Source organism: Musca domestica, unplaced genomic scaffold, assembly GCF_030504385.1.
Source record: "Musca domestica strain aabys unplaced genomic scaffold, Musca_domestica.polishedcontigs.V.1.1 12, whole genome shotgun sequence".
NCBI lineage: Eukaryota > Metazoa > Arthropoda > Insecta > Diptera > Muscidae > Musca > Musca domestica.
The window spans coordinates 14,705,770-14,720,741 of record NW_026712155.1 but is presented as its reverse complement, the minus strand read 5'-3'; the positions used below and the strand labels follow the sequence as shown (position 1 = coordinate 14,720,741).

The 14,972-nt window shown below is 36.6% G+C and overlaps 2 protein-coding genes across 2 annotated transcripts; both read left to right on the top strand.

Annotated features, from left to right (window-relative positions):
• Nucleotides 1–3,894: 3,894 nt before the first annotated feature.
• LOC101887749 (uncharacterized) lies at nt 3,895–5,376 on the top strand. Its single transcript, XM_005186132.2, has 3 exons — nt 3,895–4,172; nt 5,006–5,165; nt 5,226–5,376. The coding sequence occupies exons 1-3, from the start codon at nt 3,904–3,906 to the stop codon at nt 5,334–5,336; spliced, it is 540 nt and encodes a 179-aa protein (XP_005186189.1). The 5' UTR covers nt 3,895–3,903; the 3' UTR covers nt 5,337–5,376.
• A 3,167-nt stretch (nt 5,377–8,543) lies between these two features.
• On the top strand, nt 8,544–11,086 carry LOC101901642 (solute carrier family 35 member F6). The gene is made up of 5 exons (XM_005186127.4): nt 8,544–8,751; nt 8,904–8,964; nt 9,078–9,164; nt 9,228–9,381; nt 10,000–11,086. Exons 1-5 carry the CDS (start codon nt 8,690–8,692, stop codon nt 10,794–10,796), a joined length of 1,161 nt encoding a protein of 386 aa, XP_005186184.1. The 5' UTR covers nt 8,544–8,689; the 3' UTR covers nt 10,797–11,086.
• The last annotated feature ends 3,886 nt before the right edge of the window (nt 11,087–14,972 follow it).

The following is a 14,972-nucleotide window of genomic DNA, read 5'->3' as shown; positions in this document are numbered from 1 at the left end:
ATTTTTATTTTAATTTATTTGACCACTGAATGAAGAGACATTTGACCACTTCAAACATCGGAAGATATTAAATTGGTATGAAATGATAGATGTGATGCGTTGCATTGCGACATGTTGTACAGGAAGTTGGGGTAGAGAGATTATGAAAATGTTGGGATACATTGTATGAGGGATAGATGTTGAAATACCTCGAGGTCTGCTATGAAAAAGTGAAGACACTCAAGGGAGGGGCTTGGAAAGAAATCCAAAAAACTGTTTTCCATATTTCTTTACTCTCTCTCTCTCTCTCCCTTTCTCTCTCTTTCTCTCTGCTCAGTCCCTATATGGATGTGCGAGTTTTATCGCATTATTAATCAAAATTATGTACACCAGCCTTTCCCTTCTTCGATTTTCTAGAATTTTTCCATTTTTCCCTTCCCCCGTTACAGAAGACTTGTACTCCCTCACCCCACCTTAAAATGTTTGCATTTTTTATTTTGGTTATGCATAAAAATGTTTGTCTCTAAGAAGTGAATGTGAATTTGAATATATTCTAGACTATGAAAAGCTATTCCCGACAAGCTAACAGACCAGGGAGGCAGTCTGCCAGCCAGCCAGCCAGCCAACCATCGAAGCAACCAACCGGGCTAACATCATAAAACGTGAGGTTAAACTTAATTGTTATTGTTGGAGACCCACAAACAAACAAAAAAAAAAAAAACAAGGAATAGCTACTGTGCGAGGCAACGTTAATCCTGGGAGTTATGGAGTTCAAACGGACGCACACACACGTACATACTTACATATGGTTATGAGCATATGTACATTCGGAATTTTTTTTCGTAGGCATGTGTAGATTTTACCAAATAGAAATGAAAATGGAAATATTAGTTTAAAATTCCGGCAAGTTTATTATTCTAAGGGCATGGGAAGAAGTCCAATGGCAAGTTAATGGAAGGTCATAGCAACAATACCACCAGGTAATATGGAATTAAAAATTAAATACAAAACTAGAGTGGATTTATATATCTTTATTGCCCTTTAAAAATCCTTAAAATTGAAGTATTTATGGAACTAGGCATAACCCCATTCCTTTAACTCACTTTTTTTAATACCCTTGTGACGATACTCAATATTTCTTCGAAGCGGAAATCCAATGTGATCTATCTTAACTCCCCATACGCCCTTTAAAATAATTACTTAATTGTAAAAAACAGAAATTCATTACTTCACGTTGGGCGCCAATCAGTTTTCGCTAATCTTGGAAATACATACTTAAACGATTTAAATTTGCTCCATAGAAAAGCTGCAGGTCTCCTTTGGCCCATTGAAGAACTGCTGTTCTTCTCTGGTTCATAGAAAGCTGCTGGCCTTCTTTGGTTCATAAAAGAGCTTCTGGTCTTCTCTGGTCCATAGGAGAGCTGCTTGTTTTCTCAGAGCCATAAAAGAGCTGCAGGTTTTCTTTGGTCCACACAAGAGCTGCAGGGCTTCTTTGGCCCATAGAAGAGCTGCTTGTTTTCTTGTGTCCATATAAGAGCTGCATGTCTTCTCTGATCCACACAAGAGCTGCAGGGGTTCTTTGGTCCATAGAGGAGCTGCAGGTTTTCTTTGGTCCACACAAGAGCTGCTGGTCTTCTCTGGTCCATAGAAGAGCTCCTGGTCTTCTTGTGTCCATATAAGAGCTGCATGTCTTCTTTGGTCCATAGAAGAGCTGCTGCCCCTCTCTGGTCCGTAGAAGAGCTGCTGATCCTCTCTGGTCCATAGAAGAGCTGCTGGTCTTCTTTGGTTCATAGAAGAGCTGCTGGTCTTCTTTGTCCTATAGAAGAGCTGCTGGTCTTCTTTGGTCCATAGAGGAGCTGCAGGTTTTCTTTGGTCCACACAAGAGCTGCTGTTGATCTTCTTCTTCTCTCTGGTCCATAGAAGAGCGGCTGCTCCTCTCTGGTCCATAGAAGAGCTGCTGGTTTTCTTTGGTTCACAGAAGAGCTGCTGGTCTCTTTTGGTTCATAGAAGAGCTGCTGGTCTTCTTGCGTCCATATAAGAGCTGCTGGTCTTATATAGTCCACACAAGAGCTGCAAGGGTTCTATGGTTCTTGGAGAGCTTCTGGTCTTCTCTGGTCCACAGAAGAGCTTCTGATCTTCTCTGGTCCATAGAGGAGCTGCAAGTTTTCTTTGGTTCATAGAGGAGCTGTAGGTTTTCTTTGGTCCACACAAGAGCTGCTGCTCTTCTCTGGCCTATTGAAGAGCTGCTGGTTTTGTTTGGCCCATACAAGAGCTGCTGTTGTTCTTTGGTCCTTTGAAGAGCTGGAGGTCTTCTCTGGTCCATAGAAGGTTTGCTGGTCTTCTTTGCTATATAGCGGAGCTGCTGGTCTTAGTTTAGCCATAGAAGAGCAAGAAGTCTTCTTTGGTCCATAGAAGAGCTGTTGGTCTTCTCTTGTCCATAGAAGAGCTGCTGGTCTTCTCTAATCTATAGAAGAGCTGATCAATATGAACTAACTTAACTCCCCCTACGCCCTTTAAAATAATTGCTAAAGAATAAAGGAGCAGAAAATCATTACTTTACGTTGGGCGCCAATCAGCCTTCGGATATCATGGAAATATATACTTCAACGATTTAAATCTCTGAACCCGGAAGCTTGCAAATATTCTTAAAATACGGGCATTCACAGCCTTCAAATTTCAGTAGACATTGGGCGCCATTGTAAACAATCTCCGTAGTTTTTTAAGACTTCTTTTAGGAAATCTAGGATATTTTTTTCATTCTTTCGAATTTTGCCACGTTGGGCGCCAATTGGCCAATGACAGCCTGGAAAATATATATTTAATATTTTAGTATATTTACTTTCAGAACATTATAAGTTCAGTAGCCGTTGGGCGCCATTTTTGTAAAATTATATAAATCTTTCAGGATATGAATTAGGGAATCAAAAGAATTCACCAAGCTTTTTCTAGCTGTCGATGAGAAAATGTCGTTATCGCTGGCAAAGGAGCAATCCAAGCTAAAGGTGGGAATACATAAAGCGCTTATCTGGCTGGCTTAAGTCATCGGTTGGATTTTTTGGAAATGATCAAAGGATCCTAGGACCAAAAACGAACTAAGGCAACCTAAAACTCCTTTGTTCATCTACGAATAAGCCAGCCGATGACTTAATCCAGCCAAATATGCGCTTTATATATTTCCACCCTAATACAACCCGCTTTAATTCCTTGCAGAAATACGACTTTTGATTGCTTAAAATTGAAAGAGAAAAAATGCATAATTTTACGTTGGGCGCCAATTAGCCTATGGCAACCTAGGAAATATACACTTAAACGATTTATGGTCTTAAACCTAAACCTAGCTTTGCAAATATTCCTAGAATAGTTACATTTGGAGCCTTTTTTCAGTTGCCCTTGGGCGTTGGACAGATTTTTTGGAAGTCAAAGAATCCGCAACTCTTTCTAGTTATCGATGATAAAAAATTTGTTATCTTTGGCGAAGAGACAATCCCTCTTTTCTTTTCTGCTTTAATTGCTACCAGGGATACAATGCAGATTCTTGCATTTTCTGGAACAGAGGTATAGGAAATTTGTCTTTTGTCGTTTATCTTTTCTTCTTTCCATTCTAGGTTTCTTTACGCATTCCTCAAAAAGTTCGCCATCCCATTTCCCCTTTTTCTTTACGCATTCCTCGAAAAGTTCGCCACCAAGTTTGAATTATGCCAAGGTGATGATATCATCATCACCATGGCGGTGAGTTATATAACACAAGTTAACAGTTATATAACAAACTTTCCGACTCAACTCCCCAGTTTGCCACCATGGCAAAATCAACGCATACACACACACAACAAATAACCAAAGCAACCCAACGCCGTCAAGGTTAGTCCGTTCCAAAAACACAACCACAAATTCCTTCAGTCCTTTACTAGCATTCCATCAAAAAACATGATATCGCGTCGAGATAAACTTCTAAATTACCCTTGGGAACAGCGACGGTACGAACAACATCGAGAAAAAGTGAAATCCGCCAAAGCTGCCATTGATCGTTCACCGCCCATCTTCTATCCTCATGTGGTGCAAAAAGCCAAGAAACAGCAATCGGAAAGGGAAAGAATACTCAACGTTGAAGCGGAAAATGTTCGCCTCCTGCAAAGTCTATCGGATATTATGCGCAATAAACGCATGTCGGATTTCTGGAGGGAGCCACGACCAAAGTGAGTGTCAAGTGAGGTTCGAATGGGAATATCTTTCAAAAAAGTATGTGGAAACAATCCGCAAAGAAATGTCTCCAGATAACATATCAGTGAAAATTACTGGGTTACATATATGCTCTGTTCCATAACCTGCAAGAACCTACAAGCTTTGCTATGTTTTTCGATATCATTAGGGGAACATTCGTTATCGTAGTAAAAAGCTTTACATTCTTGCAGTTCTAGAACAGAACAAGGGTTAGGTCAAGTTGCCAAATTAATCGAAAATCGATAATAAAAAATAGAAAATCGATCTTTAATAAATATTTACATTTATGGGAAAGGTAGGAAATAAATGAGGAGGAATAATCAAATTTTCATCCTCTCTTATTTCCAAAACAATTGCTCTGTTCCAGAACTGCGAGAATGTTAAAATCGTACTACGATAACCGATTTTTCCTTTATGATATCGAAAAAAATAACAGAACTGGTAGATTCTTGTAGGTTCTGGAACAGAGCAAAAATTTTTTTCTTGTACAGATTTCCTGCATTGAGATCTAGCAGTCTTCTTCGAATATCTGAAAGTCGACTTAGGTACCCTTAAACAGCCGAGTCATGTAAAAACATAACGAATGCTCTCTTAAGGTGGGAATACATAAAACACTTATTTGGCTGGCTAAGTCATCGGCTGACTTCTTCGGAAATGAACATAGGAGACTCTTCTACGAAGGAACCAGCCGATGACTTAAGCCCTTACAGAACCTGCAAGAATCTAAACAAATCATTTTTCAAAAGTTGCCATATTACAGGTTCTGCAACAGCATATTTTTATCCTATATATCCCCCTATCTTTTCAGTTTTTTGAATCGTGAAAAACTCTTTGAAATTCGTCCAAAAAGTACCCACGTCAATTGGTCGCCAATGGAAAGTCTAATGGAGAGTGTTAGAACCACGGCATCGGCAAAACGTAATGCCCGTTGCCCAACCTGCAGCGGTCGTCCAGAGAAACCAATGACTGTAGGTGTTTATTTACCATTGATTCCTTTTAAACTATCATTTGTTTTTTTGGTTTTGCAGATAATTCCCGAAGCTCGCATACCATGGCAACCGCCACGCATTACCTTCAACAAAAGACTGATGAACAGCTGCTATTTACCGAGTAAAGTGAATTTCGGACAGAAAAAATAATATTTTATCGAATTTCGTAATAAAATGTGTAAAAAATTTAAAGCAAAATTATTAAATGTTTGGTTTTTCTTCTTCTTCGGTTGCTTTCATTTTATTTTCCTAAAAACGCAGTTTAACTCGATTTTCAAACCACAGGTTATTAAATATCATTTGAATATTTTAAAAATTATTATATTTTAATATATAACAACTTTGTTTTACAACAAATCGACATATTTAACATTTTTCTACATTAATTTATTAAAAAGTCAAAAGTCGACCTAGTAATCCCTTCTTATGAAGAGCGCAATCAACAAAAGCATGGCACGGCGCCGTCAATTGCCATGTACTTGGCAAACCGTTAACGCCGTCGCGCCAAATCATTCGCCTTCGTTAGCTGCTCTGCTTCCAATTGCAGTTGCAATGAAAAAAAAAAAAAACATAGTGAACCCTACAACATACGACGTACCCGAAGTTTCATTCCCGCCATTACGAACAACAAACAAACAACCTAAAGACTGCGATCCAAATGAAAGAAAAAGACAACGTCTTGAAAATGTGCAGTCACCAGTGAACATAAATATTGCCGACCTAAGAGAACGATTATTGAGTCATAATCCTGATGATCCTAATAAATTTGGAATCCTAGGTGCTCTTGCGGACGTTGACATAGGTATTGCAGCTCCTGCTGAAAACAATGACAACGCAAAACCACGCATAACCAGAGATGGGAGACACAAATCAAAAATGTCTTTGTGCGCGCCAATTTTTGTCTTCAATGTAAATATGATGACGTTGATTGAGTCGCTTAAAGCATTAATTCCTCAATCCTCTTTTAAAATTAAAAACATAAACAAGACAAAGAGCAAAATATTTCTGTCGGATCCAAAAGTTCATGCTTCTATGATGGCTATACTGAGGACAAAAAAAAATAGACTCCTATACATTCACGCCAAAAGAGCTGAAACAAGATTCAATTCTGATCCGGGATCTCCACGCATTTTCAGACATACAGGAGATCAAAGAAGAGTTGGACAGTCTAGTTCCTGACACAGTGGCAAATGTTTCAAAATTCAAAACCCCAATGTTTATAAAGAAAAACATTGACACTGGCTTATTTTTGGTATCCTTATTGCCAGGGAAAAAAGCTAGTGAGGTTACACACATAAAAGAACTAAATAGACAAATTATCAAATGGGAAAAACCGAAGAAAAGGGATCGCGATCCTCAGTGCCGCAGATGTCAAGGCCACGGCCACATCTCCCGCAACTGCAATTGTCCATATAGATGTGTTAAATGTGACCAAAAACATCTTCCCGGTGAGTGCCAGCGAACTGCTACAGACTCATCAGAACCTTATTGCGTCAATTGCGGTAAATTAGGCCACCCGGCTAATTGGAGAGGTTGTCCGTCTTATAAAGCCTATGTCGCAGCCAGACGGAAAAAAGTCGCCAAGGCAATGGAAATTAAATCGATCGCCCAAAATAACGTGAGTAGAGCACTGAACATGTCTATATTATCTCCGGGTAAGACGTTTGCCAGTCATTTTAAAACACCTGTAAAGGGATCAGATACTTCTCAAAAGCCACCTCTAATACAACAATTCCTTGAACTTGCCAATTTATTTCTAGTGCTTTCTCTAGAACAAGAAATTGAAATATTTCTAAACACCTTCCAAAAAAAGTCAAAGGCAGAAGCAAAGCAAGAATTCCTAAGGCTTCTCACAAAAGTAAAATCTATCTATGCACCATAGATCCTTTTTATTTCTCACACTCAATGTACGCTCACTAGTTGATTCTAGTAGACAACTTGAATTAGAAAATATGCTCCATCGTGAGAACATAGATTTTGCTTTTATTCAAGAATGTCATCTGCGGAACAACAAAAAAATGTGGATTAATGGCTATAACTTTATATATGACAACTCTTCTGTTGGAATTGCAGTAATTGCGAAAAAAAACATTAAATTTTCCAGAGTCCCTTTTAATGACGTCGGTATTGGTACGTCGTTCATTCAAATAGAAATATTGAGAAATAACAACACCTTTAAATACCTTATTGGCTCTGTCTACATTCCTTGCAGTATGCCAGTAAACTCTCTTAAATCAGATTTAAACAAATTGCTACAACTTTGCAAAAACTTTGATGGATTTATTCTTGGAGGTGACCTCATCTCAAAAAGTACCTCACGGGGTGATCCGCATAAAAATTCTAATTTCAAAACGCTGCGCGCATGGTTGGCTGATAACTCACTAGAGGTTACACGTCTTTGTGGTTCCACTCCATCGTTCCCAAATGGTTCCTCATTCTTGGATCACTTTCTAATTTCCTCTCATTTGGTCGAACCCGGGATTCAAAACTGCAATATACAAACGCGGCCAACTTTCTCCGATCACTTTCCCATTAAACTGGCATTATCATTTTATTGCACAAATCTAATTTTGAGACAGCCAAAGTTATTCACCTCATATAAAAACACAAATTGGAACAATTTTCGACAAGAGCTAAATTTAATGTCAACGCAAATTATGCCGCCAATTAATAGGAACCTATCAAATGGACAAATCGACGATGTTATCGAAGACTTTAACTGCGAACTTCTTCGAATTCACAACAACCACTCACAAAAAATTGCCCTAAATATCCATAAAATGTCAAAATTCCAACAGTAAACAGTCCAAATCGGACTGGTGAAACCTTACTGAAACGGACGCCAAAATTTACGATACTTTAAAATTAATAATCTATAATAATAATTAATAATCTGATTCATCATTCAGCCAGTCCTCTTCACTACTGGAATCATCCAAAAGTGATCCATATTTTCTCTTTTTGTTTTTTTGCACTACAAATATTAGTTTTTCCTTTAGTTTTTAAATTGATCATTTCTTTACTTTTGTTATGACGCGGGAACATTGAAATGTATCAATACATTTTTCAACCTTGTTAGCCCTGCCAATTAAATGTCAAATTCACAATTTGCACATTTCAGCTAAAACACCTGTAGCACCACTCAGCGCCATTTTTTTCTCGAGAGAGCTGCAAGTTTTGCTAGTTTTTGCAGTACGGGAACGCGTTGTAGCAGAATTAGTACTAATTTGTAGGTTCTGGAACACAACTCATATATGTCACGATTAAGTTAGAACAAGACAACAATAGTTCTAAGGGTATACTGTTAACCATTCGTATTGTAAACCTATCAAAGAAAGAAGAAGACTCAAATAAAGAATTACTTACTTGCAGTTGCAATTCTGCTTTGTTTATTTTTTTGCAAATTTTGCCGATATAGAGGAGAAATTTCGCAAAACTTTTGTTTGGATATATAATACAACAACTCGATTTGTTGGAGTTCACCTCAACTACACAGCCGGAGAATGAACAACATAATTATTTTATTATTTCTTATCTCCAGTACTTGCAATACGCTTCTAATCAAGTTAGTATTTGTCTTGTCTTGTTATGTTTTTGCGAAATAGGCCCTTTGCATTAACAATTGTTTTTGTTGTTGTTTTTTCTGTGCTTTAATTACATTACATTGTAAAAATAAAAATCAATTCCCTTTCCTGCCTCGACAACGACGACGATAAGATGGACAAATACATTAAAGGGTGAATGTTATGATGGCAAATGGCGTTATTTTCAGCATCCAGTAAGTTTTAAATAATTAAAATACATATAGTTGTTGATAATATACTATATGTATGAGTGCATATAAATATTTATGTACGTTTGAATAACAAACAATTTCCTTCCCTCAAACAGGTCGCCCTGACCTTTTTGATGTTCTTGGGTGAATGCATCTGTTTTCTTATCTACAAAACTATATTTGCTTTACTGCGTAGAAGAAATGTAAGTAGCTGGACTAGGTGTCATAGTATTTTCTTTACATTTTTACTTTTTTTATTTTCGTAGGATGGCTCCGAAGATAACAATCTACTGACAAGCGGTGACCGTGAATTTCGACCTATGGCAATGCTTTTACCGGCATTTTTGAATACCATAACAACGGTTATGTTATTGACCGGTCTCTATTTGACCTATGCATCTAGTTTTCAAGCTATACGATGTAAGTAAAGTAACCAGGAGAAAGGGAAAAGGTTTAAACACTTAATTTCTTTTAAAATTAAGGAAAACCATTTATAATCAATCACATCATTGGTTTCCCAAATATAAGGCATTCCTAGTATACCTTTTTAGACATCTGCTATGGGGTTTTCTTCCTATAAAATAACATTAATGCTTTGTACAAGAAAACGAAATTCTTTTTTAAAGCCTATCCAAAGTGCCAAATTGTGGATTTTAGAGACTATTTTAAAGGATATCACGAGCTCCAAGTTGCAGATATCTTTTAAACAACTTTCTGTGTCTATCCTCAGCTCAATTTTAAATAACTGCCTTGTAGTAAAAATTGTGGAATCGTGTGATTGAAATCGATTATTCTTATTTTTAAAGAATTGCAATTTTCACAGATTTTTTTAAAATTGTGAATTTTTTATGAAATTTTTCATAATGTAAAATTTTGAATAAAAAAAATTTTTTCGAAAAATTCAAATAATAGATTTAAAAAAAATAAGCAGTGGATTTTGTACAGAAATTTTCAAAATTTCAAATACGAATTTTTTTTAATTTTTTTTAAATTTATATGTGTTTTTAAATGTTTTTAATCTGTTCAATGATTTTCCAGGCTCCACCATCATTTTCATCGGCCTGTTTGGATCGATCTACCTAAATCAAAACCTGATTGGACGTCATTGGTCAGCAATAATCATAATTGCATGCGGTCTTACTATTATCATCTCAACGGACATGCAACGAATAGTCTACGACCAGGCATCTTTGGCTCATCCGAATTCAAATGCTGTTCTGTCAGGAGATTTATTAATTATTTGTGCCTCCATATTTCAGGCAGCCAAAATGATCTACGAAGAGAAATATGTGAAGGCGTGTAATGTACCCATTCTCCAGGCCCTGGGCTGGCAAGGTGTCTTTGGTGTGGTGATAACTGGCATCTTGGGTATCTGTATGAATTACCTACCCACACCGATATCACCATTCAACGACAGTTCCCGTGAAGTTTTCGATGATTTACAGGATATCTTTAGCCAATTGCAAAGCAATCCATGGCTCATTGTTGCTGTGTGTATCTTCGTTGTTACCACCGCCATACATGGCTATACCAGTTTAGCCATAATTCGCTTCTCGTCTTCGGCAAATCTCATACTGGCCGATAGCATTCGTTGTTATTTGGTTTGGCTAATGGCCTGCCTCTTGGAATGGGAATATATTAATTTGGTCACCATAATTGGTTATGTTATTCTACAGCTCGGTTTGATCACCTATCGACGGGCCATCATCTTGGAATGGTATCGTTCGATACTGTTACGTTTGGCCCGTAATCGTTATGCCGAAATGACTGCCGATCCGGCAACGGGTATTGGAGGTGCTGGTATACCAACAAATCGCCCAGCTGATATAATTTAAAAAGACGATATGGTGCTTAACAAAGTTATTTAGATTTTTTTGTCATCTATTATTTCGATTGTTGTATGTGATAAACAATATGGAAGAAAAACAAAACAAAAAAAGGAAATCTTCATTAAACAAAGAGAAATAAAGAATAATATTAGAGCATAGCTATAGAATTGATATAAAGCGATAAAAAGTGGTCGCCCATATTGAAAGTAAAGTGATTTATAAGACTTGTTTGTATAAGTTGCAGGAGAATTTAAAAAAAAGAAAAATAAATTAAGTAGAATGTATACCGAAGGAAAGTGGTTTATTTTGGGTGTTTAATTCTTTCGGTGATGGTTTATAAGATGATTATGTGATCTCCAAAAGGTGTTTCGTAAGTGTCTTGGATAAATCGAAAATCTTGTCAAAAATAACAAATTGTTTCTTATTTAAAAGCGTGAGGAAACTTCCTTCTCAGCGTAGCTAGTCTTGTTTTTTAAAGAAAATATCCCCCAAAGTCTTCTTCCAATAGGCCTACGATTCAGTGCAAGAAAACCCTGAAGCCTAAAGTATATAATTGTTACCATGGTACAATGAATTCAAGGTAGGGCAGAACTACCATATGATTTAATTTTTTTATTTTTCTGGCTTAATATGTCAACTTAACTTGCTTATGTGTGTGTCTTCTTTTCAATAATAAAAAATTGTTCAGAAAATATTAAAATTCGGGTGTTTTCAAAATGCTTATTGCAATAAATGCATCGACAAAATCTACAGTTTTTGTCGCGAAATAAACCATAAGAGATATATAGAACATGATATTGAAAAGAAATTTTGACCATTCATTCAGTTTTCGCGGTTTTAAATTATTTATTCAAAATCAATGCAACAAGTTGTTTGCTTTTTTATTGTTTTGATAGCAATTCTGACATTACAAGACAAACAGGTAGACCTCTATACTTGCAATTTTTTCAAAGTTGACCTACCTTCTCTTCATTGTACCATGATTGTTACTACCCAAAAATTTTTGTGTGCAGCTCCAAGTCTTCGTATAGCCACCCATATATCTGTACCTCCCGATATTCGTCATTTTCATGATTTTAGCGACATTATTTAGCGGAATTATTTCGAATTTCGCATTTGAAATTCGTAACGGGTAATTCAGTCTATGATAACAATTTTAATATACAGGTCCACGTCATCGTATAGCCCCCACATAACGGTTCCTCCTGATAGTCGGTATTTTTAGGGTTTCAGCAACATTATTTACCTAAATCAACAACTTATGGCAAAAAAAAATCGTATGCATGTCCACATCTTCGTATAGCCTTCAGCCTCCTCCCGATACTCCGTATTTTCATGACCTTTGCGACATAATTAACCGTAATTGTAACAAATTTCATATCTGATGTTCTTAATGGGCACTACAGCCTATGACAAACAATTTCGTATGAAGATACACGTCTTCGTATAGTCTCCATATAACGGTTTTCATTTAAGTGGTACTTTTCGAAAATTTTTTTGAAATTTTTCAATTTCCTTCAAAATGCCGGAGGGTATTAAAAGTTCGGCCCGGCCAAACTTAGCTGCTTTTTATTTTTTTTTTATTTTTATTTTTTATTATTTTTTTGGTTAGAGGTGATGATACCGAATATTGGGATAGACCGTTGGTATGAACAAGTTTCTGTCATATATTATATATTTAAATAATCGAATATTGGCTGAGGGTATACATACATCTCTTGGAAAACCCGACTGATAATTTCTAAACTCGTTAATGTTATATGAGCTTACCTTTTCGAGGTCATGTTGAATATAAAAAAAAAGCATTTTATTTCTTTATTTTTAATATCTTTATTCACTTATTTATGTATACATTATAATTGGCATTAATTACTATATTTAGTTTATATATATATATCTCATCATTATGCTCACAAACAAGTTTATACGTAAATAGTTCGAAAATCTAATTAAAAAAAAAACATTTTATTATTAAATTAATACAAACAATAGATATAAGCCTAACTATGCGTTTAATATAGGAAACAACACGAACACACATATTAAAAGAACTTCTCTTTATATAGCAAAGCTATTGTTTAAATGACGTTATGGCAAAGACACGTCAATTGTTCTTCACAAAATGAAAAAAGCTTAAAACAAACACATGAAGAAAGATAGATGTAGAAGAAGAAAATGCAAAATCTAAAACTGTTTTGATTTATATAAATGTAAGGTATGCTTGTCTTTTTTTTTATTTGTTGAAAACAGAAAACATGAAGACATCAAACAATGAGGGAAGGTATCAACCGTTGAGGAGAGAGAATAGGATCCATTAGCTTAAAGGTGGGAATACATAAAGCGCTTATATGGCTGGCTTAAGTCATTGAATGGCTTCTTCGTAGATGATCAAAGGAACCTAGGTCCAAAATCGAACTAAATCAACCTAAAACTCCCTGTTCATCTACGAAAGGAGTTTTAGGTTGCTTAAATAAAGACATCGTTTATAAGAATTTTTCCCTGGAGCACATACATCATGTTTAAATGATGTAGTCTTCCTCCTGAGTCGCTCCTCATAAACGAAGTCTTTTGTTTGTGTTTCTGTTTTTTTTTTATGAATATACAGGGTGAGGATGAAAAAACTGCAACCAACTTCAAACTGCTGTCATTTCCAAGCCACTCATCCGACAGCTGTTAAAATTATGCTAGTGACAGCTCATTGTATTGTTTACAAGCGTACACAATCATTTTGGTGAGAATTTTCCAGAAAAACACGTTATTCGTGATTGAATTCAAGCGTGATAGTGTGACTTCTTTATATTTGGCTGAAACACCACAAGGGGCTATCGTTAGAGCACTCCAGCATTTAAATGTGAAAAAATCTTTTGTGTCTCGTACCATCGTTCGTTACTGTGGTTACGTGGTAGCGTAGCCCGACGTCAAGGAAGTGGACGAAAGAAAACAGCAACATCAGCAGAAATGGTTCGAAAATTAAAAAGAAGCGACTTGATCGAAACCCGCATCGCAGTGACCGAAAAATGGCTCGTGAGCTGAACATATCGCACAATATTCCATTCGGCAAATATTGAAAAATGAGCTCGCGGTAAAGCCATTCAAATTCCAAAAAGTGCAAGAGCTTGCACCGCAGCAGAAAGAAAATAGACTTAAAAGAGCTAAAGAGTTGCTTCGCTTGGCCGAAAGTGTTGATGGTGAACTGCCGAATTTGGTTTTGTCCGATGAGAAAACATTCGTGGTCCAGCAGTTTGTAAGCAAACAAAATGATCGTGTTAACTTGCCAAAGAGGTCAGCTGAAAATGTGCACCTTCGATTGGGCCCCCAGAACAGCCGATGATCGCTCTCTGCTCGTATTAATCGACCGTGTCAGTCGAATAAATGACAAATATTATCGCAAAAATATTCTAGAGGATGTATTAAAGCCTTGGGCCCGCAAACATTTTGGTCGCAGACCTTGGACAGGACTCAGCACCACCATCGCACTCAGCACGCGCCACCCAAGAATGGTTGCAAAAAATGAGGTTCCTCGCTTCATTTCCAGCGCCCAATGGCCACCAAATCTGCGGATACCAATCCGTTGGACTATTGTGTCTGGAGTACGCATTTTGGAAAGCAAGGTTGGCACTAAAAATACCAAAATGTCGATCGCCTCAAGCAAGCGCTTCGCCGGGAATGGGCCAAAATACCGCAGCGCAACATTCGGGCAGCGTGTGATGATTTCATTGGCCGTTTGAAGGCCATAAGTCGTGCCAAAGGTGAAAAGGTGATCAATTCGAACAAATCTAAATTGATTCTAAAACTTGATGCTATTTCCGACAATTTTTTACTTTCATTCAATAAAATTAAAAAAAAAAAATAAAAATTATCGTGTTTGACTTTGTTGCAGTTTTTTTCATCTCACCCGGTATATATGGAGTTATACGTTATACGAACGAACATTGTGTGAACATTGTTTATGGAAACTTCAATTATCATATGGCGAACAAATTAACGACAGAGGGAAGAAATGTGGGGAGAGTATTTCGCGGAAGTTATGATTTATTTTTAGAATTTCTGCATTATTTATTGTCTTGTTGTAGTTGATTTTGTTTTGTGTGTGATTTTTCTTTATATTTTTCTTAATAGCATTTCAAAACATAAAATTCAATTATTTATGGTTACATTTATGGCCCCATCATATATGTGGGA